Source organism: Bubalus kerabau, chromosome 23 (genome assembly GCF_029407905.1).
Source record: "Bubalus kerabau isolate K-KA32 ecotype Philippines breed swamp buffalo chromosome 23, PCC_UOA_SB_1v2, whole genome shotgun sequence".
Lineage (NCBI taxonomy): Eukaryota > Metazoa > Chordata > Mammalia > Artiodactyla > Bovidae > Bubalus > Bubalus kerabau.
In genome coordinates this window covers 27,316,815-27,344,182 of record NC_073646.1, presented here as the reverse complement: position 1 = coordinate 27,344,182, position 27,368 = coordinate 27,316,815, and the positions used below count along the sequence as shown (strand labels likewise).

Here is a 27,368-nt window from a genome sequence, read left to right as displayed (position 1 = left end):
GCAGTTAGCCACCTATTATCCATCAGCCTGTTGGCAGAGATGAGTTCAAAGGTTCAGATCCACCCTCCCAGCCAGACTCCTGCCTCGTAAGGTCTAGGCCTGTGACATCTGAGAGACCCCGTCCCTGCCACCAGCTTCAGTGTTGAGGTCTCTGCGCTTTGGAGCCTCCTGGCTCTGGAACACATCATGGTGGAAGGCAGTGCTGGAGGCTTTGTGAAATTTGCATTTAAATCTCAGTCTGGCCACTTTTTGGAGCCTCCTGAGGAATTTCCTGTCAGCTCACATCTCCAAGCCCCTGTTTCCTTATCTGAAAAATGGAAATAATTGTCCCTGCCTCACAAGGACCTTGTGAGAGTTAAAAACATAATTGTATGCATAGTGCTCATCACAATGTCTGGCCCAGAATAAATGCCCCAAACTTAAGCATTTATCAAAGTCAGTTTGCTTCGTTTTCTCCTAAAATTCAGTCCTCTTTTGAGTGTTCTAAAAATGTTTCATTATATTTAGTTATAAAATTTTAATTAAGGAAAATTCAGTTGATTTGGAGAAAGACTTTAAGACAAACTAGTTATAAATTCCCTATAATGCCCAAGAGTAAAGAAAAGGACACCCATAGGATACAAAACAAGCTCATTGTTTAGGAAAGGCTGCAAATCTAATACTTGGTATACATGTAACAGCAGATATGCTTGAAATGCCAAGAAGATTGGGGGAAAAAAGAACGGTATACTTGGGTTTATTACAAGAATTCTCAAGAAGGGGCCGACTTTTAGGGCAACTGGCCATGAAATAAATTGAGCACTGTTTTCCACCTGTCAGACACTGAGAGGTGGGCTTCCCAGGTGGTGCTAGTGGTAAAGAACCCGCCTGCCAATGCAGGAGAAGTAAGGGACACAGGTTCAGTCCCTGGGTAGGGAAGATCCCCTGGAGGAGGGCATGGCAACTCACTCCAGTATTCTTACCTGGAGAATCCCATGGACAGAGGAGCCTGGCGGACTACCATCCATAGGGTCGCAAAGAATCGGACGCAACTGAAACAACTTAGCAAGCATGCATGCACGCAAACAGTGAGAGATGAGCGGCACCTACTGCCAGCTATGGCCCATCCTGAAGAGCCTGGAAATGCCAAGCCTAGTAGAGAGATAGCTGAGGCCAGGAGGGGACCCAGATGGTCCTCCAGAGGCTGAGCCTAAAGCCAGGCTTTTTGATCCCAGGCCAGCCTCTTCAACACTGCCCTGTTTGCAAACGTAAACTGCCATCTTTCCCCCAAATTGTTCCTCTCTCCCCAGCCCTCTCTCCAGAGAGACCACTATCGCCATCTTCAGTGCTCTGTGACCCACCTTCCCACACCCCACCAGCCCAGTTACAAATGGTGATTTTCTGTTTATTGCTCAAAACCAAAAATCCAGAAGCAAAGGTGGGGACACCATGGGAAGGGGGCATGGCAGGAAAGGGGTAGGGGTCTTGTCCCAGCTCTCCGCTTCATCCCTCTTCTACTGACCCTCTAGGGTTAGAGGTTAGGCCAGGGCCAGAGCAGCTGGGAAGGACAGAGCCTTCCTGGCCAAGGGAACAGCAGAGTTCTTGGATATAGTCCCTGTGGGGTGCCCTGGGCTGGAGGCACCCCAGGAGTTGCAGCCGGGACTGAGTTCCCCTCCCAGGGTCCAAAAGCAGGTTGAGTTGGTGGGGCAGGCCCCTTGTTTGGCAACTGAGAAGAGGAGGCTTTGGGCACAGGATGCTGGTTTATTTACTGTAGGGTCCCCAGGGCCATCAAAGCCCCCTTGTGGGACCAGGAGACTATTTACACAGCAGGGAGGAAGGAAGCCAGAGACCAGGTCCTGTACTCCTTCCTGCCCAGAATGAGGAGAGGAAGGGCGTCCTGCAGCCTTTGTCTTGGTGTTCAGATGGATACTTCATACTCGCGTGTATCCTGGAAACAGAGAGATGTATCAGCTGCTGGAGTGGGATGGAGGTGGACAAGACAGCAAAATAGGTATCCACGAGGAAGGGGAAAGACTCTGTGCGTTTGTTTGTTTGTTTGTTGTTTTTTGGCCACAGAGTGCAGGATCTTAGTTCCCGACCAAGGATTGAACCACAGCCCCTGCATTAGAAGTGTGGAGTTCCAGTTCATGCTGGAGGCAAATTCCCAGTCCCTTGGTACTAAATTTACCCTTGAAGTTCCCTTAAATTGCCCGTTAAATATAGAATGGTATGGTCTCAGATGTAGATCAACACAGCCTGTTTTCTTTCAGCACAGGAGCAAATGGCTTTTCTTTGGTCAAATACCAAATAAATTAACTGATTTAAATACCCCTTGTATAATAAAATTTTGCCTTTAAATAGCAAAAGACATTGTCTATCAAATGATAGAGTCTTTACTACTGGACTGCCAGGGACATCCAAGACTGTGTTTTTCAAATAACATTGATCACTGGGAGTTTGACAGCCATGGGATATGAATTGGGCCGAATCTGGCCAATGGATATGTTTGGTTCCCACTACAGTATCTTAAAGTCACATAAAAATTGAAATTTCTGGATCTTCTTGGACAATTGGAAGATCTGGCAATTGAGCCTAGGTTTCCACCAGAGGATGAGATGGTTGGGTGCCATTACTGATTCAATGGACATGAACTTGGGCAAACTCCAGGAGATGGTGAAGGACAGGGAAGCCTGGTGAGCTGCAGTCTGTGGGGTCACAGAGTCAGACACGACTTGGCAACTGAACAACAATTCTACCACAGACTGGATGGAGTACAAGTTTTCCAATTAGCCACAGTCCCCGCCACTCCCTATTGGCCCACAGACTTGCTTTGTTCACTGATGTGGCCTTTGTAGGCAGCTGAGTTTTCAGTTCCCAAGACTGATATTACAGAGACCTTGAGAGAAGTGTATAGGGTCCTGGGGGAGCAGAGGGATGGGAAACTCTAGGGTAGGGGAAAGGCTCACCCCAGCTTCATACAGTGGATTGCTGAAGTCTGACTCCACCGTGATGGGGCTGTAGGAATGGGAGCCCGAGAAGCCGAAGAGGGATTTTCCCTGTAGCCTGGGAAAGGAAGGAGATAGAGGGGCTTATCGAGAAGTGAGCCCCCAACCCCCCCTCACCCGGGCTTCTGTGCCAGGCAGGCAGGACGTCTGCCCTGGCCAGCAGCTCCCCGAGTCAGGTACTTACTTGGTGTAGTATATGTACACACCACTTCCAAGGATGATGACCAAGCCCAGGGGCAGCAGAATGGCCAAGGCGAGGTTCCCACCCTCCAGCTGCCGTGACGGGTCAGTGGTCTGGGTCACTGGAGAGAGGAGGAGAGGCCAGTGAGCTGGCGCTGGGCCCACCCTGGGCTCTCCCAGCCTCCTGCCCTGGGCCCTGAACCCCTGGGCCCTCACCCCGCCGGGGATCTGGCCTCCTGCCCCCGGCCTCTGCCTTGCCCTCCCAGCTCAGCCAGGCCTGGGTCTCCACTGTGCCCTCACTGACCTTCCAGTTTTCGGTTGTCCAGGAGCTCCTCAAAGGCCACTGCAGGGAGAGGAGGGGGAGGGGACGGGGTCTGAGCCAGGGAGGGAAGGAGGCTGTGGAGAGGGCCGGGAGCCCGGTGGGGCTGGGTCGGACAGCCTGGTTTCTTTGCCCTCTGCTCAACCTAAGCTTGATCCTTCCCTCAGTGGGGGCAGGGCCTTGGTCGTCCTTCTTCAGACCCCTGGAGAGTCTAAACCCACCAGGTCTGTAGAATTTGTCAAAAATAAGGAAACTGAGACCAGTCCAGAGGGCAAGGGACTGCCAAACCAAAGCCCCCTGTCCTACTTCCCTTAGGATGAGTCCATGATCTTGAACTTCCCCAGGGCTTGTGGATCTACCTCTGAGGATGACAGCCCATGGGAGGTGAACAGGAAAACTCAGCAGTCTCGAATGTGCTACCTAACTTTCCCTGCCCTGTCACATCCCAGACACTGCTATGCCCCTTCCTGCCCTGCATGCCCAGGCACCTTTGCAGAGTGGAGGCTGGCTGGTCCACTGGGAGGGGTGGCCGGGCACACAGGTGATGGTGACCTCGCCAATGAGCTCAAAGCCCTCATAGCAGAAGAAGCGCAGAGACTCGCCAGCCTGGTAGTGATGCTTGTATAGTGTCTGGTAGCCATTCTCTGGCACCCCAGGGTTCAGGCACGGCTCGTACTTCACTGCAGGGAAGAGGTCAGCCATGGACCAGCTGCACTGTGAGCAGGCCACCCAGCCACCTGTCCCAGGGTGTCCCCAGACTCACAGGCGCACTTGGGGACCCGGTCGCTCCACTTGGGCGTGCCCGTGTCCCGGCTGTAGCAGGTGAGCACAGCCGCCCCCTCCAGGCTGTACCCGGGCAGACAGCGGTACTGGACATGGGAGCCAACCGGGAAGCCGGCATCGGAGGTGGTACGGTGCCCATTGGTGATCTCACCCGGGTCGGCACAAGTCATGACTGTTGACAAGAGAGCAAAGTCACGGGGAGCCAGGGCCTTAAAAGATCTAGAAGCTGAGAGCTGGGAAAGCCCTGAGCCATAGGCCATCTCCTTGGGGCAGACCCCCACCCCCACCACCTCCCACTCCTTCCTCAGAATGAAGAGAGCAGGAATTGGGAAAACTTTAAAAATTCAAGCATTTTACATATCAGGCTTCCCAGTATTGCTGCCTGGAGAATTCCATGGACAGAGGAGCCTGGTGGGTTACTGTCCATGGGATCGCAAAGAGTCAGACATGACTGAGCGGAGCTGACACTTTTCTTTCAGAAGACCGACTGTGTGGGGCAACCTGGGTCCCCATCCCAGGGTGAAATTTGAAATAGTGAACCACTTACCCAGAGCAAACCAGCTAAATGCCTGCTGTGTCAGCCCTGCCTGGCAAATCATCAGCAGAAGAGGGGTCCAGCCCTCCTGCTTCCCTCATTCTCAGCCCAGTCTGCTCACTTATGTTGCCTGCCTGGCCCCTGTGGGTATCTGTTCACAGACATGCTATGAAAGAGTCCCAGGCAAAGCCGTTTCCTATATACAGACCTGTGCAAGGCACCCTGCTAAATGTTTTACAAACACAATATCATATACCCTGATGAGGGATCAAGGTCACTGTCATCTCCCTTGGGGCTCAGAGTTCAAGGCAGTCAAATGACCGGCCTATGGTCACTCAATCAGAAAGTGGCAGAGCTGGAACTGTTCAGGGTCACAGCCATGGAGCATTGGGCTGAGTTTCAGAGACCTGGGTCTCAGCTCAGCTGAAGGCTCAGTGTGAGGCCTGGGGTGGGTTCTCTCCTTAGACTTGGGCAGCTGGGTCAGACCCTATCCCCTCTGGGCCCTGCTCTCATCTCTTCCTGTCCCTGCTCCATCCTATCTGGTTTCTGGGTTAGACATCCTGTGAATCCTTTGAGGAAAGGGGACCTGTGTCAACTAGAAAGTTTACCTGGTGTTCAGTCGAAATCTGGCTTCCTGAAACTTATCCTCATTGGTCCCACTGTTCCTCCTACGTCCCCGATGAAAGACCTACAGCCCCATATCCTCGTGACAGTCTTCCCAAAATTTGGTGAAAGTGACAAGATGCCACCCCTCTTTTCAATTCTAAAAGATAAACACTCCCAGCTCCTTTAAATTTTGCCTCCTCTGTGAAATCTTCAGCCCTATCTGTGGGGTAATGAACACCCCCTTTTCCCACAGCCCTTCTTCATACTTATAGCAGCTAGTACATACTGTTTACTATCACCAGGTACTAATGTGAAAAACTTTTCATTTGCTTTTCACAACACCCTATTCCTACTTCACGGATGAAAAAACTCAGAGATGTTAAGTACCTTGCCTGAAGTCACCCAGCACTTAGCACTGTAATATCTTGAGTTAAGTATCTGTCCCTCTCCTAGACTGTGAGCTGTGAGCTCTGTCTCCGTAGGTAGGGTTCCCAACCTCTCTGTACAACCCCAGCCCCAACCCAGCACGGCACTTTATTGACTGCATTAAAATTAACCAAGTTCTCTGACGAGCTTAGGCCCCAGCAAAGTGGCTCCCCGTAATGTCAAGGGTTGGGGACTGAGAGACTGGAGAAGGGCCAGGTAAGGGGTGGAACTCAGACGGGGCAGAGGCGGGGTTAAGAGACTGTGGGGGCGCGGCCACGAAAAGATGAGGCGGGTCCTAGAGGACCAGGGTCGTGACCCAGGACAGCGCGAGACGGAGGGATGTAGCCGTGGGAAGTTGAGACTGGGGAGCAAAGAGGACAGTTTCGGGACACCGAGGAGCAGAGGAGTGGTATACCCAGGGGACATATGGTCAGGGCCTAAAGAAGATCTGGGCAAGACCTAGAGCGAAGGGGTGGAGGCCAGACAAAACAGGGGTGGGGACAAGATGGGACGAAGCGGGGCGCAGAGGGGATGGGCGGGGCCCAAGCAGAGCAGTGAAACACAGGTGGGCAGGGGCGGGGCCATGAGTGGCAGGGGCGGGGCCCGGGCTCACTCTTTTGGCAGGCGGGCGGCGCTGCGCTCCAGGACAGGTCCCATTGGCAGGTGAGAATGTCGGAGCCGAGCAGCTCATAACCAGGCTCGCATTGATAAGTAAGCACCGTGCCCCGGATCAGGTCCCCGTGGGAGGCCGTCCTCCAGCCCCACTCCGGAGGCGGCAGCTCGGGGCACGTGTCGTTCCTCGGGACTTCTGCAGGGGACAGACAGAGAGTTTGGAGGCTGTCCTGAGACCCAGGGCGCCTTTCCAGCTTCGGAGGCCTCTCTGACTTGCGGGACCCCTGCCCATCTCGAGACCCTAGGCCTTCGTACCTTTGAAGTGCAACACGAAACCTTGGCCCAGGCCCGGGTTGGGGGGTCCGGGCGGTGCCTGGAACTGCAGCGTAAGGTCGGACCCAGAGGAGAGGAGGCGGCGGCGCGGTTGAGGCCCTCGCAGCTGGGCCAGGACTCGTGCACTTGGACCGTCCCCATCGAACAGCGTCAGCATATCCCCTTCGCGCACATTCAAGCTGCAGAGTGGGGGATGGGTTACGATCAGCTCCTCCCGTCCAGTTCTGCTCAATCCTAGCTCGGTTCATTACTAACCTTACCTACTCTCCAGTTGCCTATCCCATGCCTCAGGTTTGGATCAATTATGGGCTTCTCCATGCTAGCCGCTTCAGGTTCCATTGGTTTCTCCCGATTTCTGCTTCCCAGTACCCAACCCTGCTCACTGCTAACGCCTTCTACTCCCCAGTCCCTTCTCTATCACCAGGTGATGCTTAACTCCAAAAGCCTGTGATTGGTCAGTCTCAACTCCAGCTCTGACCAACCACAGGCCATGCTCAACTCCAGCTCTGACCAACCACAGGCCATGCTCATTACCACCCCGCCCAATTCTAGGCCCCGCCTGAGTACCTGCTTTTTGAGCTATGCCCACTCTAGTTTTGTCCAGGCACATGACCACCTCACATCAAATGAGCTCACTGGATTTCCCCCATACCTATACTCATCTTGTGTGCTGCTGCTGATGCAACACTTGGGCCTGGGTCCCCGGAAATCACTCCATAGGTGGCCTTGGAAACAGTCAAACAGTGAGACTCCAGGCCAGAGCCCCCTTTTCACAATAGACCCTGAGGAAGGCTGCATTACCCCATTTGCTTCCCCAAGGTTTTCCACCCAATACATGATTTGTCCCTAGGTCTACTTGATGTCCCACACCCCCATCCTGAATCCTTATACACCTTTTTCATCTGAACATATATCCACCAAATCATGTGAAAAAGCTCAAGACAGCTGGGCTGAGAAAGCAGGGCAGTGCGTTGTCATATCACATGACTGAGCCCACACCCATCGCACCCTCTGTGGTACCCAAACGTACATCTCAACTTGGAGCAAGATGCGTTTTTCTTCCTGGACATGCAGACCCCACACACAGTCTTGGCCAGGGCTGTAGCTCTGGGGCCAATCCGGAGAGAGGACCACACCAGCTGGCTCTGACAGCTCCCCTCCACACATGGCTAGGGGAGAAACGGTGTCAGATTCAGGATCAGGTGGGTATGCAGTCTCCATTTCACCACCATTCTCACCACTCCCAACTCTGTGCACCATACCTCCTCCCGGACTTCTATTATCTATTACCTACCTGATTCTTGCTATGCTTAGTCCTGTTGTGTCCAATCTTAACTCACCCCGCCCACTCACCAGCCGATGCATCACCACCCAATCTCTGTCTTAGCCCAACTGTAGCCCTAGCTCTTGAAGATATTTGTGTTATGATCCCTGAATTCTGTAACAAGCCCACCAACTACTTAGCTAAGCCTCTGAAAAGGACAGGGATTGATCCAAGGCCTGAGTTTACTAGGTTCTCCTTTCTGATGGCCTTCCTAGGTTCCCTGGATCAGGAGGTAGCCTGTGGACCGAAGGAAGTCTAGGGCGGTGGAGGGCTCACCCTTGCAGGCTGGCTCCGTGTCATTCCAATGGGGTTCTGTAGGATCCACACATTCGATGACATTGGGGGGGCCAGGGGGCTCCAGGGCATATCCTGGGAGGCATGAGAAGGTGGCCAATGCCCCTGGGCGGTACTCAGGGTCCGTGGTGGTGACGTTGCCATGTGCCAGGAAGGGGGCGAAGCAGCGATCTTCCTCAAAGGCTATAAAGGAGTCAGTCACAGGAAGTAAACATTAGGACAGGGACTTCCCTGGCAGTCTGGTGGTTAAAACTCTGTGCTTCCAATGCAAGGGCTGCAGGTTCAATCCCTGGTCAGGGAACTAAGATCCCACATGCCATGTAGCCAATAAATAAATACTTTTTTAAAATACACACACACACATAATAGGACAGGCCTCTAGGGATCTCAGACTGGGGAACTGGGCTGAATTCCAGTGTGGTTTGGCCCCCCAGTGGGTTATTTAAAATCGAATGCCCTTGGGTTTAGCTTTCACTCTCCAGTTTCCCCCAAACCTTAACATTCCTCATTGGCACATTTATGTTAGCTCCTTGGCCTCTAGACAGAGGCTGAGACCAGTCAAGTCCCAGCCACTATTCTATAGATAAGGACACCAGGTCCATAGACAAAAAGCCATTTGCCCCATGTCACAGGGTGGGGCAGTGGCAGAACCAGACATTCTTAAGCCCAGACTCCTTGATTCCCAGCCGGAGACGCTTGGCTCTGGAAGCTGCAATGGACTGAGGGGGAAAGGGTGCCTTTGGAGACTTGGCTCATGTGGGTGTGCTCACTCCTCGAAAATAACAGTTGACTTCTGATCATCCCTGATAATCCATACTGTGGCTGGGATCCAAAAGTGAGGCAAATACAAAAAGCTACTTATTTAACTTTGGGCTAAGGCAGTGAAAATGAACTTTTGTAGAGCATTTTAGTTTTTAACCCATCTGATCATATCTTAGCTGCAAAGACTCAGGTAAGATTCAGAAGGATACAGAAAGAGTCTGAAGTCCATGGAGCAATAGTGACCCACAATTATGGAGGCAGGCCTCAGACCTAGAAATTCTCTTTGCAGTCTCAGAATCTAATATGCAATTTATTTATCAGATCCACTGTTCTATTTCACTGTTACTTAACCTGGTAAGGTGTGATGTCCAAATCCTATGCACCCATCAGGGCACAGTGCCAATTCCCTTTCTCCCTTGATTCATATCAGAAACCAGCCCCTTTCATCTCTGTACATTTCACTTTCTTTGTCTCTTTCTTGCTACTGTTTGCATAAATCCTCGACTTGAGACACAGTGAAACTCTCTGTATCCCAGACATATCAGGCTTTTCTCTACCTCTCTACTGTTGCTCACACTGTTCTTTTATCTGATGCTCATTTCCAATCTTTGTCTTTTAAAGTTCTCTCTATCCTGTAAGTCCTAGTTCAAATGACTCCTCCTATAATCACTGACTTCCTTGCTTCTACCTATCTGGCATCCAGTCTTCCTTCCTCTGTTAAGAGCACTCCTATTTTCATTTTGGGTCTCATGCCCTCCCCACTTCCAGTCCATGAGGTTCAGCTGGGGCCAACTAGGAATGGACGTGTGACGTGGATCTGCCAAACATTATACCACCTGACAGTGACTGGCTCAGGCATAGACATCTGACCTAAGCCAGGACATTGAAAGCATTTCCTGGCATCTTTGCTGAAGCTCTTAGAAAAGTGGTATGCTTCCTCTCTTTTTAATGGAGTTACTAAAGCTTGTGGTATGTAAATCTGGAACTGCTAGGTACACAGGCTGAGAGTCTGCCTAAGAATGAAACCAGCCAAGAGGAAAGAAAGGAGAGATGAAAGCAACTGGCCTCTTGGCTGTGTACCTGAGACCAGCTGTACCTGGATCCAGCCATACCTGAAGCTTAAGTAGAAAGGCCACCTCAGGAAATTAGACAGAATCTTTGTCACTTGGGGATCGGGAGGCAAGTCAGTTTAGAGGAATCCAAACATGGAGATGAGCAGAGATGGAATATGTGCTTGTGACCATGCCCGGGCATCAGGAAGAAGGGAAAGTGGGGGAGTTGGGGCCCCAGGGGGAAGGCTGTTACCTTCAAATCGGAGGCTTAGCAGCAGGGGATTGGCAGGTGTCTCTGAAAGCAGCTCCACATAGAGGGACTGGGCATCACTGATGAGACCCCGCTCTGGGACATCATCCATGTCCGAGTCATAGATCACTGGTGAGAGGGGACTGCCCCCTGAGCGTACCATCAGCCTGGGATGGACAGAGGTGGTCAGGAGCTTGGTTTCCCCTAGGAAGCTGCTTCACCTCTTGCCTGCTCTAACTTAATTTCATAGCTATTGCTTTCAAATATTAACTATATGCCATGGACTCTTCTAAGCCTGTACACATTTTATCTCATTGAATTCTCACAAGAACCCTCAAGTCAGATACTATTATTATCCCTCATTTTATAGATGAGAAAATTGAGGCACAGAAAGGGTAAGTAACCTGTCCAGCATCACATAGCAGCTAGTGACAGACCTGGGGTACCAGTTTATTAGATAAAGAGTGAGGATAATGATGATGATGGTAAACACATTTAGAGTGCTTACAGTGTGCTGGTCACTCCAAGAATTTCACATATTTTTAATTCATTTATCCTCACAGAAACATTAAGAGGGAGCTACTATTATCTCCATTCTACAGATGAAGAAAATGAGGCACAGAGAGGTTAAGTGATTGTCTCAGTTTTCACAGCTACACTGCCTAAGAAAGGGGAAGGACTGATCTCCATTTAACATAGATCCCAACTGGGATGCCCCTAGTCTGCCGCCTCCCTGCGGTAGCCTTCTATTTCCTTGAAGGGGGAACCTCTGACCCAAGGCTCAGACCCTCACCGGTCATTGTCCTCATCCAGCGAGACTCTCTCGAAGTGCAGGTGCAGCCGGCGTCCCTCGGCTGCTTCAATGACCCAGCGGCAGGTGAGGTTGGGCCCTGCAGCTCCCCCGGGCTCAGGGGACACGATGCGGCCAAGAGTAGCATTGTGGATGGTGCCCCCACAGGATGCTGTGGGCAGAGGGGCAGCAGGTTAAGGTGACTTGTCCTTGTCCCATCCTCAGAGCTGTTGCACCCACAGCTCTGCCTGGGCCCTGGCCTTGGGATGACCTCTGCCCTGCAGGCTCACCCCAGGACTTTTCCATGCCACTACCCAGGTAAGGAACAGCTCTGGAATACAAAGACCCCAAGCTGGACACCCCACCCCCAGGATGGACACTCCCCAGATGTGGACACCCTGGGGTGGGGAATTATGAGGGATTCCCCCCAGGTGGCACTAGTGGTAAAAAAAAAAAAAAAAAAAACCTGCCTGCCAATGCAGGAGATGTAAGAGATGCAGGTCCAATCCCTTGGTGGGGATCGTCCCCCACCAAGGAGGAGGGGCACGGTAACCCACTCCAGTATCCTTGCCTGGAGAATCCCATGGACAGAGGAGCCAGGCAGGCTACAGTCCATAGGGAAGCAAAGAGTTGGACATGACTGAAGCAATTTAGTACACACGCAGATGCACGAGCCCCCAAACTGAAGCTCTCAGATGGCGAATACTCAGGATAGGCCCCCAGGATGAAGGCTCTCCAGTATAGAGACCCTCCAGATACAGACCCCAAAAGTTATTTCCTCTAGGATGAGGGTTATCCAAAACAGGGACCTCTAGAATGATGACTCCCCACGTGGGGACCCTCCAGGAATTCCCTGGCAGTCCAGTGGTTAGGACTCCATGCTTCCACTGCTAGGGGCATGGGTTCAATCCCTAGTCAGGGAACTAAGATCTGGAAACCCTCCAGATGGGATGTCTCCAGATGGAGACCTTCCAAGAATAGAGACACCAAGGATGGAGACCCTTAGGGTGAAGAGCTCCAGAGGGAGACCCTAGGATAGGGACTCTTCAGGATTAAAAAAACCCCTTCAAGATGGGTGCTCCCTAAAGATAGAGATCCCCAAAGACAGGCCCCTCTAGCGGGGCTCCTGGGACAGAGAGGAGCAGGAAACTCACCCATGCAGCTGGGGGGCTCACTGCTCCAGGCTGGCCGGGTGCCATTGAGGCAGACGAGGGTCTCCTCTCCCTGCAGCTGGTAGCCCGAATCACAGTGAAAAGTGGCAGTGCCTCCAGGGTGAAGGTCTGTCACACTCACATCCCCATGTGCTGGCTGGGGAGGGAAGCCGCAGCTCAAGAGGTAGGCTGGATCAGGCAGAGAAGGAGAAGACCTCACTTTCCCATGCCACCCTCTCTCACTGACCCCCCAGCACTTCCTCCCCTCTTTCTACCCCCCACCCCCAGAGGCACACACTGGCTTCATACTGGAGTCCTTACGTGGACACATTTTCTCTCGAGGAGGTAATTTCCACACCCCTAATGTCCCCTAATCTTTGTAATCTACCCCCTTGGGCCCCCATTTTACAGATGAGATGATAACCTAAGACTCAAAGAAATTCTGGACCCTAGCTAGCACTCATTGGCTGTGTGACCTCAGGCAAATCAGTTGACCACTCTGAACCCCATCCAGCTCTAATAATAACACATGGTATTTGCAGAGCCCACTCAGCTTTCAAAATGAGTTCACGCAGCACTTTTGAAGAGGAAGGCTGTGACCCACTTTCTAGATGTAGAAATTGAGGCTCCAAGTTATTAAGTGGCTCATATCATTTTCTCCCCTCCACACCCACAGACTTCCTTCCACTGAGGTGCACTGTGGTTTTATATCCTCAGCTCTCATCCAAAGGAGTCACAATGAGCTCCTTTAGAAAGTATTTTGCCATTAAAGACTCTAATACTCAGTACCCTCTGAGTAAGTCTTCCACAGAAAGTAAAGTGCTAGGGAAAGCTCTGCTTTCCCTAAACAACTGGTTTGTCTTCTTTCCTGTCGTAAGAGCTCTGGAATCTCTCTTTTTGCACTGGCTGCTGGGAAGCTCAGAACCAGATGGAGTGAGACTTGCTCCCAGTAACAGTGGCTTGTCCATCCACATTCTTTTTTTCCAGTCATGCTACTCAGCCTCTGAGATTAGTTCCCCAACTAGGGATTGAACCCAGGCTCTCAGCAGACACAGCACAAAGTCCTAACCACTGGACCACCAGGGAATTTCCATCCACATTCTTTTTTTTTTTCCCCAAATTTAATAAGCATTACCTGGTGCCGATTTTTTCTTACTTATTCTATTTAATTTTATTGCTTGCGGTCTTTTTTTGAAAGCCTCCTGAAATTCTTGCAGTCATATGAGATAAAATAAATAAATAGAAAGTGCATTGGTAGTCAATGATGGACTGTGAACTTGATCCTGACAGAGCTCTGTATGTCTGGTTAAGCAGAGCTCATCAAGAAGGCCTTCCTGGGGACTTCCCTGGTGGTCCAGTGGTTAAGAATCCATCTTGCAATGCAGGGGACGCTGGTGCCATCCCTGGTCAGGGAACTAAGATCCTACACGCCACTGCAACTAGAGAGACTGTGTACTGCAACAGAATATCCTGGATGAGCCAGTGAAAATCACATGTGCTGCAGCAATTAACACCTGACACAGCCAAATAAATAAAATAAAATAAAGTGTAGTAATTTTTAAAAGCTGGCAGGGGTGCCTCCTGGAGGAAATACCTCAAAGCTGGATCTTGTAGGAGGGGCAGGCTGTGGTTAGCAGAGGGTCCAGCTTGTCTAGGCATTTGCTTTTTCGGACTCTCCAGTCTCGAGCGATTCTGTTAGAGACCCTAGTCTCTCCGTGTTTCAAAATTCAACAAGCATTTCCTTGGCTGGGTCCGAGGGCCAGAGGTGGAACAGACTAAAGCCTTGCCTTCAGGAGTTCATGGTCTACTAAGATCGACACAAATACGACCGTGTAGATCATGCTGCTGCTACAGCTAAGTCGTTTCAGTCGTGTCCGACTCTGTGCGACCCCAGAGATGGCAGCCCACCAGGCTCTGCCGTCCCTGGGATTCTCCAGGCAAGAACACTGGAGTGGGTTGCCATTGCCTTCTCCATTGTGTGAAGGTGAAAAGTGAAAGTGAAGTCACTCAGTTGCGTCCGACTCGTAGCGACCCCATGGACTGCAGCCTACCAGGCTCCTCCATCCATGGGATTTTCCAGGCAAGAGTACTGGAGTGGGGTGCCATTGCCTTCTTCTTGTAGATCATAGGATCTGGGCATTTCCTGGTTGTCCAGTGGTTAGTGACACTGAGCAGGGCTCTGTGGGGCTTCTAAGCACAAAGCCTTTCTGTGTCCCCCATTTCTTTGGTTATGGGAAACAGCCTTCATTCAGCCTCTATGACCTTCCCTCAGTTCTAATGGGCAGCTTCTAGCAGCTATTAATTAGGGAAGGGAGGGGATGCTGAGACCAGGGAGAGTCAAGAGAAACAATAGTGGGACTTCCCTGGTGGTCCAGTGGCCAAGACTCTGATCTTCCAATGCAGGGGGCCAGGGTTCAATCCCTAGTCAGGGAACTAGATCCCATATATGGCAACAAAGATCCCCAGTGCTAGAACTATCAATTAAACCCAGAACAGCCAAATAAATATTTTGTTTTAAAAAGAGAAATAATAGTGCACCTCTGGGACACGGTCCTATTTCCCCATCAATGGATACACACAACAATATCTTTGAGCTATTTTGTAGATGCTGAAACCCCTGCCAGGTGGGAGAAGCTAACAAAAATTAACGATGGCGTGCTGCCCACAAGTTTATAGACCCCAGACCAGTTGAACATGAAGGTTGATGATGCTGACTTCTACTGATCTCACCACCAACCCATCAGAAGAATATCCACGAGCTGATCACTCCCCCTTTGAACAATTACTGTAAGACTTCTCATTTTCTCTAAGTTGGGACACATTATTTTGACGTCATTAGCAAGCTCTGGGCCCCTTTGCCTGGCAAAGTAACAAAGCTCTTCTTTTCTACATCACCCCAAACTCTGTCTCTGAGATTCGATTCAGGACTGGTGTACAGAGAAGCCAAGCTTTCAGCATCCTTGCTGCTGCTGCTAAGTCACTTCAGTCGTGTCCGACTCTGTGCGACCCCATAGATGGCAGCCCACCAGGCTCCCCTGTCCCTGGGATTCTCCAGGCAAGAACACTGGAGTGGGTTGCCATTTCCTTCTCCAATGCATGAAAGTGAAAATGAAGTCATTCTGTCATGTCTGACTCTTCGTGACCCCATGGACTGCAGCCTTAGGGCTTGGCAATTTCACTGCTGGGCCAGGGTTCAATACTAGGTAGGGGATCCTGCAAGTCACACAGTGGCCAAAACAAAACACATCCCCCACCTCCCGCAAAAACAAAACAAAACAAAACAAAAAACCACCCAAACACTGTAATTTCAATAAACTTTAGCTTCTGTGATGGCTGCCTATGACTGACAGACTCAAGCCTGAATACTTTAGATTGACGGGGCCTCAAAGCCCCTCCACAACTGGGTCTAGCCCAAGGTATAGTTTTGTGACTCCTTATGGTCCCAATTCCATGTATTTTTCACATAATTTCCTCTACCTGCAAGGCTCTAGTCTTACTTTTCCTCATCTTTCAAGGAATAACTGAAGTACCACCTCCTCCAGGAAGTTTTCCTGACCCCCCACTCCCCTTTTCAATAAAGTTAGGTGTTTTTTTTTTTGGTCCATACAGAATCCACATGCATAATTTCATCATCACATTAATGCCTGCCTATTGCCACTGTGAGACTGAACCAAACCGTTTTTATTTTGTCTCCTAAAAACCTAGCCTTGCTGATCGATTGATGCCACCAAGAGTCAATGTGGAGCACTGCAAAGAGCAGTGAATTTAGAGATGGGCAGACCTAAGCTCCAATTCCAGCTGCACAACTTATTTGTTGTATGGCCTTGAACATGTGACTTTGCCTCTTGGGCCTTTCATCTGTAGATGACAATAACAATTCCTATCATTGAGGATTGGCCTTAAAGAAAATAAACACACCAAGCACCTGGAACTAGAGAGTCCTCAGAAAATGTTAATCACTTGCCCCTCAGCCTCAATTAATAAATGACTGGGGGTCAGGGACTTGGGGATCTGACTTCTGACTTTGCAATGCATTTGCTAGTGGCCAAACCATCCTTGTAAGCTTTGAGGCTTTGTCTTCCTCTCAGAGACAGAGTTGACAATTGGCACCCCCAGGGCTGCTGTGAGAAGGGGAGGCAAGGAGAGTTGGTGAAAGGGTTTCGTAAATGGGAATGTTTGTTGGCCCTGGGGTGAGGGGTGATGGAGCCTTTGACCATCCAGAGAAGCTAATGGGGACCCTGTGGATCAGAAGGCCCAGTTAGTGGAGACTGGTGAGGGCTTAAACAGGGCTTCAGTCTCAAAGGGGCCAGGAGAAGCTGCAGAACAAGGAAGACTGAGGCAGGTCATGAAGGCCCATTTATACAGTAGCCCTGCTTCCCCAGATGTTCCATTTAGCCTAACGAGTCCTATTTTCAATGCACTAGGGATGTGGCTGCTTAAAGGAGCCAGTGGGGAGCCATTTTGCAATATCTGAGGCCTAGCCCTCAGCCCTGGGCCCTCGAGGCCTGCCCTTGCTCCCCAACAACCAGGCCCTAACCACCAACTACATGTACCCCTACTCACTGGTCTCTCTACAGGTAGGTTTGCTGACTCCACCTTGCACACCTGACCCCATGGGCAGGTCCAGAAGAAAGACTGCAGGAGAGGGTGTGAGGAAGGGATAATGGTTGCCTGTGTCCTGGATAAAGTCACAAGGGATCCAGGGTCTGCAGAGCTCACAAGGGGCTGGCAAAGCCACGAGATGACATGAAGGGACACAATTCCCTCTCTGTTTCTGAGCTGAGGAAGGGACTTTGGAGATGGCAGCAATGTCCAGAAAAGGATCATGGGCTGGGCCCTTGGCCTCATGCGCGCATGTATGCTAGAACATGCACTTGCATCGTGGGAAGGTTTCCATACACACAGGCAAATATGGATGAACACGTGTGTGTAGGCTGTCTGTGGGCGGGTGCCGGAGAATGCAAGCATGCGCAAACATGTCCCCTCTTTCTTGCCTGCTCCCCTGGAAGTCAGCAGGATCTTTTTAGGTCACAAATCTGAGGCTGTCACTATCTTGCTTAAAACATTTTGAAGTGGCTCCTCCTCCCCTGTAAGGATAATGTAGTCTGAGAACTCCTCACTGAAGCTAGTAAGGCCCTTTGTGATCCAAATCTGACCTACCTCCCAGTCTAGTTTCCCTACCACTTTCTGGGCTTTTCCTGTAATAGCAATGATCAACATTTTTGAGCCCTCGCTGGGCACCAGACAGTTTTAAGCACTTGTATGGATTCATCTAAACTTCCTAATAATGTGATGAGGTAAATAACATCATCCTCATTTTTCAGTTAAGATGATGCAGTCCAGAAAGGTTAAGTAACTCACCCCAGGTCACACAGGACAATTCTATATTCCATGCTGAGTGAACTCAACTCCTCTGGGTGGGTGTGACAATTTTTTTTTCTCCCCTTTGGGTCTTGGGATATGTTTTTTGATCCATCTAGACATCTGCCTTTCTCTTTCTGTCCCTCCCACCCTTTCCCTAGTTAACTCATTTCAGGTGTCAACTTAGTCATCACCTCCTCCAAGGAGGTGTTCCTATATTCCTTATAGAGGAAATTTAGGTCCCTTTGACATTTTGCCCATTGTCCTTCCATCATAGGGATTGGGGTCGTTATCTCACTGGATTATAATCATCTTGATTATTTGCCCATCTCCCTACCTAGATTCTGAGTTACCTTTACATTTGGCTTGTTTAGTCTTCTTCTCAAGGATAACCCAGGGCCGGTATGAAGTGGGCTCTGGATAAAGATTTATTGAGGGAATGGATGAACTGTCCCTTGGATGGGTGCACACCCAGACACAGATCTCTGTGTGAGATAAGTGTGTATAGGTCTCCTCTGGGGCTTCCCTGGTGGCTCCTGGTAAAGAAAGCTCCTGTCAATGCAGGAGATGTGGGTTTGATCTCAGCATTGGGAAGATCCTCTGGAGGAGGAAATGGCAACCCACTTCAGTATTCTTGCCTGGAAAGTCCCATGGACAGAGGAGCCTGCCAGGCTATAGTCTATGGAATCACAAAAGAGTCAGACATGATTTAGCAACTAAACAATAAGAAGGTCTCCTCTGAGGATTCTGCCCCTCACCATCCTAGGCAAGAGGAAAAGGCTTTGACATCACCCTGAGCTTAGCAGGCCTATGAGATGTCCCCTGAGCCCAGTGTGGCCCCTGCCTTTCCACCAGGACCCCAAACTCCTCACCCTGATAGTGGATCCTGAAGCCAGCACCCCTGGGGACCCGTGGGCTCTGAAAGTGCAGGAGCAGCCGGTTGGTGGGACTCCGAAGGACCTGTCCTTCACCCAGCATGGAGGAGTTAGCCAGGAGTCGGGGGGCCAGACCTGGAGACCCCCCACCAGCCAGCACCAGAAGTTCCTCCTCCCGAGACAGGTTCAGCATCTGCACCTAAAGAAGCCAGATCCAGACCCGCCAGGGCAAGTCAGCCAAGGTGGTAACCCCCTAAGCCCCCCACCCTTTTCACTGTATGTAACATCACAGTGACACTGGCCAAGTTGTAGAACTCTAGGAGAGTTTGTGAGAGCCTCAGAAACCAGGCTCATCGGAGAAAACAAGTTCTCTGGTTCTTAGGCCAAACCTGTGCACACCCCTGGGCCCAGAGGAAAGGGTTAGGAGGTTTCACAATAGGATGCTTAATGCAGTTACCTGGATCTCAATGCCGTAGCCAGGGTAGACATGGATACTGTACGTGCAGTCCAGGAGTCCCAAGGTGCGGCTGGCTGAGCTCCCTAAATCTGGGGATTCAACGTGCCCTTCGCCTTCGGAGATGTTGTTATTACACAGAACTAAAGAGACAGAAGCGCCGGGACTGAGAGATTCTCTGCATTCATGCCCTCCCAGCCAAGCAACTCCGGGGGTCCCCATCCATCATCTCCCCAGCACCCTTCATAACTTAATCCAATGCTTACTCTTCCACGGGCACCCAGAACTCCCTTCCCCAACTCTCATAATAGATAAAAACCTAGAACAGCGCTGGTACATAGTAAGCATAGATCAATGCTAGCCTTTATGATTACTCGTAAGCAGAAGACCCTCTCCTATCTGGATCCCTTCTTCCACACATATGCAGCAGCCTCTCCCCTATCCACGCCCTGCTCCTCTCCCACATCCCCCGTCAATCGTCTCACCTGGGCTGGTCACTGTTGTGGTGACAGTTGTCGTGGTGATAATGGTGGTCGTTGTCTCCTCTTCTCCTCCCTCGGGCCCCAGGGGTGGGCCTGGGGAGGCGGGACCGGGAAGGGGCGGGGCTGTGGTTCCTGGGGGCGGGGTCAGCAGCTCTGGCGCGGTGGGGCCTGCCCCCCTACCCCCTTTAGGGGTTACGGCGGTTGTCAGAGGCCCTGTGCCCGGCTCAGTGGCCCGAGGCAGAAAGGGTGCTGCAATAGTCTGGCCGACTGGAGGGGTTGCTAGTGTGGGGTCTGGATCAGATCCTGGGACAGGGCAAGGGAAGTCAGGGAACAGGAGGAGCAAATTGGTGGGCCTTGGTTGGGGAGTAGGGCTCAGGGAAACTGAGAGTTCCCCATTGAGACCAAAAGACTTCCCCCACAAGGCACAGATCCCCCACCTCTCCCTTCCCCACCCCAGCTTCCCACCGCCTCTCAAGCCTTCCACATCCTGCCCTCCACCCTTTTTCTTCTCTGTGTCCAGGCCCTTCCACTCTGACAGTCTCATCGAGCATCTCTGTCTCTCCATTCAGATCTGGCTCCCTCTCCTGGTTACCCCTTTCTTGTTCCTCTTTTTCTTTTGCTCTCTCTAGAACTCTTGATCTCTGTTTAATATTCTTACCCCTCTCTGATTTTATGATTCTAAATCTACTAATCCTTGCTTTTCTCTCTCTTGCTGTGTGTTTTTTTCCCCCCACTCTATCTCTGATTCTGGTCTGAGTTTCCATCTGTCTTTCTCTTTGATCGTCTGCTTTTCCGTCTTGCTCTGTTTCTTGATCATTCTGGCTCTCTGTATACGTCCAGTTTTGATTCTCTCGAACCATCTCTCTGTCTCTCTCTGTATTTTACTGGCCTGGTTGCCCATCTCCCTGAGTTAATGTCCCTCCCTCTGCCTCTCAGCTTCTGCCATTCTGGGGGCCTCACCCGGCAGGTAGCCCATCTCTGGGCCCTTCCTCAGCAGGGCCCCATGGAGCAGCTCTGCCAAGGTCTCCGAGGCTACTGTGGGGGTCTCACTTCCAGGCTCCGGCAATGCCTCCTCCTCCTTCAGGGGCAGACCTAGGAGATGAAATCATCTGAGCTCTTCCACTGCCCCACACGCCTTCCTTCTCCAGAAAGATCTTTTCCAGAGCTCTTCCTCCCCAGTCAGCTGGGCCAGCAGGAGCTCGAAGGGTTCCAGACTAGGCTGAGAGCCAAGACTGGAGGAGGGGCTCTCCGCTGCCCATCACACCCCCAGCCCTTTCTTTCTCCCTTTTCCCCTAGGCCGTGTGGGCCCTCAGTAAGCACCTTGGACAGCGCCAGCAGGGCAGAGAAGCGGCGGGTTGCTACCTTCATTTTCCCCTTAGAGGTGCTCCCCGCAACCCCGGGGCTCTGCGGAGGGTCTGGCAGCACCTCCCAGCCCTTGCTTCTGCAGTGCTTAGCTTTCTCTCTGGGTTTCTGTCTGCAGTGTGGTTCTCTCTCTCGGTGCTACCCACCACCCCTCCTCATTCTCTGCAGTCTCTGCCCCCTTCACTGGAGTCTGGCTAGAGGGTCAGAGTGGGGGAGTAAATATCTGGTCCCTGAGCACTGCCTCTGTTCATCTGTCTTTGTCCATACGTCCAAGAATATTTGTGTGTGCTGTGCCTGGCATCTCTCCCATCACCTCCATCTCCCACCCAGGTACCCTGCCTGCTTCTGCCGCCTCCGCAGATAGCCCCCCACCCGCAACTTCCCCAGCCCTTCTTCCTGGATTTAACCCCTGAGAGGCTGCTAAAAGCTCCCCTCATTCGTTTCCCAACTCAATATATGGGGTTAGGGGCTCCAGGTGCAAGCCAGAAAGCCCTGGCTTGCCCCCCTACTACGTCCGTCAGCTGTGCCCCTCCCTTCCCCCAGGAGCTCAGAAGACGCAGGATGTTCTGAGAAAGAAAGATATAGAACCCCCTCAGGGGGACCTTCCCGGGGGCCCACCGCCACGCACCCATATCCTTACCCTGAATCCAGGGACAGCTCAGCAGAAATAGGAACAGCAGCTGGGGAGGCGGCGGATGCTGGGCCCTGGGAGTCCCCATGGCGACTCACACCAATTTCTCTCCTCTGCGACTCTCCTAAATAATCTAGCTGTCACCTTTCTTCCGTCTCCTTTTATCTTTCTTGTTAATTTTTACCCCCTACTAGCAGTTAGTAAGGGAGACAATTTTTCTGCCCTTTGGGACGGAGAGGTAGAACTAGGTAGGGGGTCGCCTGGAGCCCACCCTTCTTTGCCCAATCTCTTCTGTCCTCTGCTGCCGAGTGTGTGGGAGAGGGGGCGCGGCTCCGGCTGCAGGGGGTGGGGCCGAGAAGGACGAAGGAGCCGGGTCGCCTGGGTTACCCTCTGGCTCAGGCGCCTGGGTCCCCCGGGTTGGCTGGATTCTAAGCTGGGGGAGAGGGTCGAGGCAAAACAGGTCCCGGGGACCTAGGGTGGGGTCGAAAATAGGGAGGGTCCCTACTGTGCTCTAGTTGGGCTTGGTGGGGAGGGGTGGAGAGGGGGTTGCAGAACCTGGAGAGCTGAGGCTCGGGCACTGGAGCTGCGGGAGAGAGAAGCTGAGAAAGGTGTCGAGCCCACGTCAGATCCTGGGGACGGGCGAAGGGAGGGGCCTGGGATTTATTTGGGGGCGGTGGGGGGAGGGAGGAGGAGGAAGTGCAGATGGAGGAAGGAGGGACCACATGAGCCAGGGTCGTAATCCTCACTCCCGCGGCCCCTAGGGGAAGCGAAGGAAACTCTGGTCCCAGCAGTAATTATACCCCCTCCCCCAACCATTCCAGCATATTTGAAAGCTGAATCTTCTCTTCCTGGTGTGCCCAGGGGGGCAGCGTAGCTGGATTAGCGCTTGCTCAGCCTCCTAGTATGCCCCCGGCTTACTTCCAGACCCTTTCAGAGGAGCTCATGTGGAATGGGCTTTCCCTTCCTCCAGGAGAATGACAGGTTCCTACGTTTGTGAGAAGTCTAAGGGGTGACAGGGTGGGACTTGGGGAGGGGAGACCCCCCTTCTAACGTACAACAGGACCCCAGCCAGCTGTCTGGCGGCTTCAACTTTGATTTATATTTTTTCTCCTGACCTCCTCACACGAGGCCTCCGGAGCGCCCTTTTCAGCACCACCAGAAAGGACAGCTCTTCTCGGCCCCGCCCGAGCTGGCCTGGCCCGCGGCGCGGCGGGCGATTGGCTGCGGCCACCTTCAGTATCAATCTGGCTCCCGCCGGGGGCTGGCTCTCGTGAAGGCGAAGGGGGAGGTGGAGTCACAGGCCGACTGGTCTGGGGATCGGCTGACCCACCGACAGGCCGCAGCATCCCTGTCCGCAGTCCGCGAGCGCCGGCCTTGTCAATCAGTCCTCGCCCTCGCCCCGCCCCCTAGCTTGCCACACCCCTCTCAGGCCCCGCCCTTTCTTTTCGCATTGCGGGGCACTGGAGGTTGGCGCTGTGCCCCCGGCGCCCCACGTGGCGGCCCGTAGGGGCCGGGGGAGGCAGATCCGGAGACGGACCCCCCCCAGCCCCCCGACCCCAACCCGGCTGAGTTGCGGTTGCCACTGGGCGAGGGCGGGGGTCGCCAAGCTGAGAGGACTGTGGGGAGGGGTGACGTCAGGGTGAGTGGGAGCCAAGAAAGGAGCGAGTAGGAGAGAGGTGGGGAGGGGGTAGCGGGAGAGAGAGAGAAGCCGTGGGTCGGGTCGAATGAGAAGCGAGGGCAGGCAGGAGAAAAGGGGAAGGACGGAGAGAGAAGTCGCTGCAGAGGACGGCTGACTGCGTTCCCTTCCCGGGGCTGCGGGTCCAAGTAGGGTAGGAAGTGCTGTCTGGGGAAGCTGGAAGGAAAGCGGGCATAGGGAGGAAAAGAGAGAGCGAAAAGAGGTGGGGTGGGGGCGGTGGTGGAGGAGGAGAGAGGAACGGAGAAGGGGAGAAAGGAGAGACTGACCGGAAAGAGGAAACTGCCGGAAGGAGAAAGGAGGAAAGAGGCAAAATAGAAAGGAGAGTTGGAAGGAGAAAGAAGTAGAGGAGAGAGAGAGAGGTAGAAGGAGAGAAAAGAAGGGTTAGAGGTACATGAAGGGAGGGATAAAGGAGGAGGTACACGGTGGCAACAGGATCTCAGGACAGAGAATCAAGAGTAGGAATGTGGCGAGGAAGCAGCGCAGGGGGTAGCCAGGGAGCCGCCATGGAGGGAACCGGTGGAGAACTGGGGGGACAGGGGAACTGGGGTCTGGAGGATGCCCCAGGTCTCTTGGCCAGGGCCTCCCTGCCCATCATGCCTGCATGGCCATTGCCTCTGGCCTCTTCTGCCCTTACCCTGCTCCTTGGAGCCCTCACTTCTCTTTTCCTCTGGTATTGCTACCGCCTGGGCTCCCAAGACATGCAGGCCCTGGGGGCTGGAAGTCGGGCTGGGGCTGTCGGTGGTAGGCCTGGAGGGTGCTCTGAAGCGGGCAGGCCAAGTCCAGGCCGCTCTGGAGAGTCCGGAGAAGGACCCAGGACGGAAGGCCTAATGAGCCGTCGCCTTCGCGCCTATGCCAGGCGCTACTCTTGGGCAGGGATGGGTAGGGTGAGGCGGGCAGCTCAGGGTGGCCCCAGCCCGGGGGGAGGGCCAGGGGTCCTGGGCATCCAGCGCCCAGGCCTGCTTTTCCTGCCAGACCTGCCCTCTGCCCCCTTCGTGCCCCGGGAGGCCCAGAGGCATGATGTGGAGCTCCTGGAGAGCAGCTTCCCTGCTATCCTGCGGGACTTTGGGGCTGTGAGCTGGGACTTCTCAGGGACGACTCCTCCACCTCGGGGCTGGTCCCCACCCCTGGCCCCTGGGTGCTACCAGTTCCTGCTATACCAAGCAGGCCGCTGCCAACCCAGCAACTGCCGCCGGTGCCCGGGGGCCTATCGGGCACTGAGGGGGCTGCGAAGCTTTATGAGTGCCAACACCTTCGGCAATGCTGGCTTCTCCGTCCTCCTGCCTGGCGCCCGGCTTGAGGGCCGCTGTGGGCCCACCAATGCCCGCGTCAGATGTCATCTGGGTAAGTGGATGCTGCTTACAGACCACCTCCTTGCCTCCACGATTTCCCCTCCAGACTCTCGCCTTGCCATCATAGCTTTCTACACTGTGATTCTGATTGTGCCTTCTCAGAAATCTTCCGTGACTCCCTATTGCCCACAGCAGCATTTCCTGAGTTTCAATGATCAGAAAGCCATCTTCACAAGGTTCCCACAGTCATTTACCACCTGTCCTGTTTCTTCATATTGACTCCCCCTGTTTTGTTAGAAGGCATCTGTGTAGCACAATGATGATCAGTATTACTTGCCCTAAATAGAAGTTATTCATAAGACAAGTTTAAACTTAAAAAAAAAAAGCTTGAAAACTTCTGGCAAAATATTCTAGCCTGAGACTGAAGCCTACATTCTCCTTCTTTAAAAAGGAGCAATGTTGGGAATTCCCCAGCAGTCTAGTGGTTGTAAATGTTGCTAAGTTGTGTCCAACTCTTTTGCGACCTCGTGGACTGTAGCCTGCCAGGCTCTTCTGTCAATGGGATTTCCCAGGCAAGAATACTGGAGTGGGTTGCCATTTCCTTCTCCAGGGAATCTTTCTGACCCAGGGGTAAAACCCACGTCTCCTGCATTGGCAGGCAGTAGCTCTACCACTGAGCCATCAGGGCCTGGGTTCAATCCCGGGTAGAGGAACTACGATCCCACAAGCCACATGGTGCAGTCCAAAATAAAAAAATAAAAAGCAGCAATGTTAGTAGGGGTGCTAAAGTTCTGGTAGCATCAAACAGATTTTCTTTTCAATGTTTTAAAGGTTGAAAGAAAATGAGGAGAAAAACAATCCCTCATTTTCTGATTGATAAGTTATTTAATGCTATGACCTCGTTTTGCCTACAGTCATCTCCTGTGCTACCAGTTGAATGTGTTCTATACTTGAAAGCACACTGGCTTTGAAGAGCCTGGATCAAGTTCAGCTCTTTTCTCTCTTCTCCCACCTGTTCCCTTCTTTCCCTTCCACCACGCCCTAAATTATGAAGGCCTTCTGGCTGGTCCTGGCAGATGCCACATGCATGTTCTTAACCTAGGATGCCTTTCCCCCTTTATCACCTCCTGGGAAACTCCTAATTAGCCTTCACAATTCACACTTTCAAATGTCACACCTCCTCTGGGATGTCCTCCTATTCCCCATTATTTGAGTTGGCTCCTCAGTTTTCTGCACCCCACTGTGTGGTCCTCGGCAGGATGGAGCCCATTGCTTTATACTTTTTGGGGAGGACCTAACACAAGAGAGGGTTCTTGAGTTAAACTGACAGAAACCTAAGAAGGGAGGCTGGTGCCTTTAGAAACCCTTCCCTTTTCTCTGAAACAGAACAGATTGCGCTTTGCACTGTTTCCCATCTCCTAGCATTTCCTCCCATCCACCACTGTATTGTAATTTTACACAGGTCACCTTCTAGAGAGCTAGGGGAACACCATTTGTTGTTGCGTTGTCCAATCGCTAAATCGTGTCCGACTCTTTGCGACCCCACGGACTGCAGCCTGCCAGGCTCCCCTGTCTTTCACTATCTCCCAGAGTTTGCTCAAATTCATGTCCATTGAGCCAGTGATGCTATTTAACCATCTCATCCTCTGCTACCCCCTTCTCCTTTTGCCTTTAATCTTTCCCAGCATCAGGGTCTTTTCCAGTGAGTCAGCTCTTTGCATCAGGTGGTCATAAAACCATAGAACCTGGCATGTAAAATTCTCAGATTCTGCTTTTTGACTCAAGGGGGTGGGCCTCTTCAACGGAGGCAGGAATTTGGAGGTCTGCATCTCTTTATACAGGCCTGAAGATTCCCCCTGGTTGTGAGCTGGTGGTCGGGGGCGAGCCCCAGTGCTGGGCTGAGGGACACTGTCTTCTGGTGGATGACTCCTTCCTATACACAGTGGCCCATAATGGTAATGGGGCTCCCATTCTGCCAGGAGGGATGAGGGACTGAAGAGTGAAAGGGATTAGACTATAGAGGCTGCAGAATTGGACCCAGCTGGCTTCCTGTCCTACACCACTATTTCCCAGTTGCATGACCTTGAACAAGTCACATGATTTTTCCAATCACCTGGAAAACAGGGCAACCCCCTTCTTTGTCAGGTGACTGTAAGGATTAAATAAGCTAATGTAGGTGCACACCCAAGTGGTTCGTGGCACCAGACCCTCGACCTGACCCCCTGGGTTCCTGTCCTCCCTCTGGCACTTACTAGCAGTGTGACCTCAGGCAAGTTACTTAACCTCTTTGTGCCTCAGTTACTTTGTATAAAATGGGAATGCTTATGGTACTATCTCCTAGTTTATTTTGATGATTAAGAGCTAATACACGTAAGGGATCAGAACAGTGTCTGGCACTTATTGCATAGTGTCTGCCTGAGTATTTGATAAGTGCTCTGGCCTGTAAGTAATTAATGTCAGCTGCTCTGCTGTCTCCACCCCCACGTGCCCTAGGCTCTCCCGAAGATGGGCCTCGAGTGGTGTTCATCGTGGACCTCTGGCATCCCAACGTGGCTGGGGCCGAACGCCAGGCCCTCGACTTTGTCTTCGCACCAGACCCTTGAAGGAAGATGCTTCTTTCAAACATCTGGGCTGGACAGAGGCTGCACTCAGGGATGGCTTGAGTGGTAGCCAGGACCGCCTCTCCACTGCAGGGGGTGGGGTGGGGCTGAGGGTGGGAACTGGCCAGGGAACACTGAAATATAGATTTTAAATGCTCTCCTGACTACTTTCTTCCCAGCTGCCAGCCCAGGGAAAGGCTGGGGGCAAGGGTGTCTT

The 27,368-nt window shown here is 52.3% G+C and overlaps 2 protein-coding genes across 3 annotated transcripts; one reads left to right on the top strand and one right to left on the bottom strand.

The window, feature by feature from the left end:
* Positions 1-7: 7 nt before the first annotated feature.
* SEZ6L2 (seizure related 6 homolog like 2) lies at positions 8-21,680 on the bottom strand. Of its 2 annotated transcripts, XM_055562221.1 has the most exons (18): positions 21,576-21,680; positions 20,534-20,665; positions 19,577-19,876; positions 19,095-19,234; positions 18,635-18,836; positions 12,405-12,590; positions 11,254-11,422; positions 10,464-10,627; positions 8,379-8,579; positions 7,809-7,947; positions 6,761-6,957; positions 6,447-6,641; positions 4,247-4,438; positions 3,972-4,163; positions 3,469-3,507; positions 3,169-3,286; positions 2,946-3,042; positions 8-1,927 (listed from the first exon to the last, which is right to left on the bottom strand). In XM_055562221.1, exons 1-18 carry the CDS (start codon positions 21,652-21,654, stop codon positions 1,898-1,900), a joined length of 2,772 nt encoding a protein of 923 aa, XP_055418196.1. In that variant the 5' UTR covers positions 21,655-21,680; the 3' UTR covers positions 8-1,897. The 2 variants fall into 2 exon arrangements, with proteins under 2 accessions (XP_055418196.1, XP_055418197.1); XM_055562222.1 differs by lacking the exon at positions 3,469-3,507.
* A 2,029-nt stretch (positions 21,681-23,709) lies between these two features.
* On the top strand, positions 23,710-27,267 carry ASPHD1 (aspartate beta-hydroxylase domain containing 1). Its single transcript, XM_055562220.1, has 3 exons — positions 23,710-24,603; positions 26,393-26,506; positions 27,045-27,267. Exons 1-3 carry the CDS (start codon positions 23,724-23,726, stop codon positions 27,152-27,154), a joined length of 1,104 nt encoding a protein of 367 aa, XP_055418195.1. The 5' UTR covers positions 23,710-23,723; the 3' UTR covers positions 27,155-27,267.
* Positions 27,268-27,368: the final 101 nt, after the last annotated feature.

Bases quoted from the DNA above. Each gene is read 5' to 3' on its own strand.
- SEZ6L2 (XM_055562221.1), bottom strand. From the start codon at position 21,654: ATGGGGACTCCCAGGGCCCAGCATCCGCCGCCTCCCCAGCTGCTGTTC. The intron at 7,948-8,378 runs GTGAGCCCTCCA...TTTCTCCCCTAG, and splicing joins CACGGAGCCAGCCTGCAAGG to CCATGTGTGGAGGGGAGCTG. The intron at 3,287-3,468 runs GTCAGTGAGGGC...TCCTCTCTCCAG, and splicing joins GGACAACCGAAAACTGGAAG to TGACCCAGACCACTGACCCG.
- ASPHD1 (XM_055562220.1), top strand. From the start codon at position 23,724: ATGTGGCGAGGAAGCAGCGCAGGGGGTAGCCAGGGAGCCGCCATGGAG. The intron at 24,604-26,392 runs GTAAGTGGATGC...CTCTTTATACAG, and splicing joins CCGCGTCAGATGTCATCTGG to GCCTGAAGATTCCCCCTGGT. The intron at 26,507-27,044 runs GTAATGGGGCTC...CACGTGCCCTAG, and splicing joins ATACACAGTGGCCCATAATG to GCTCTCCCGAAGATGGGCCT.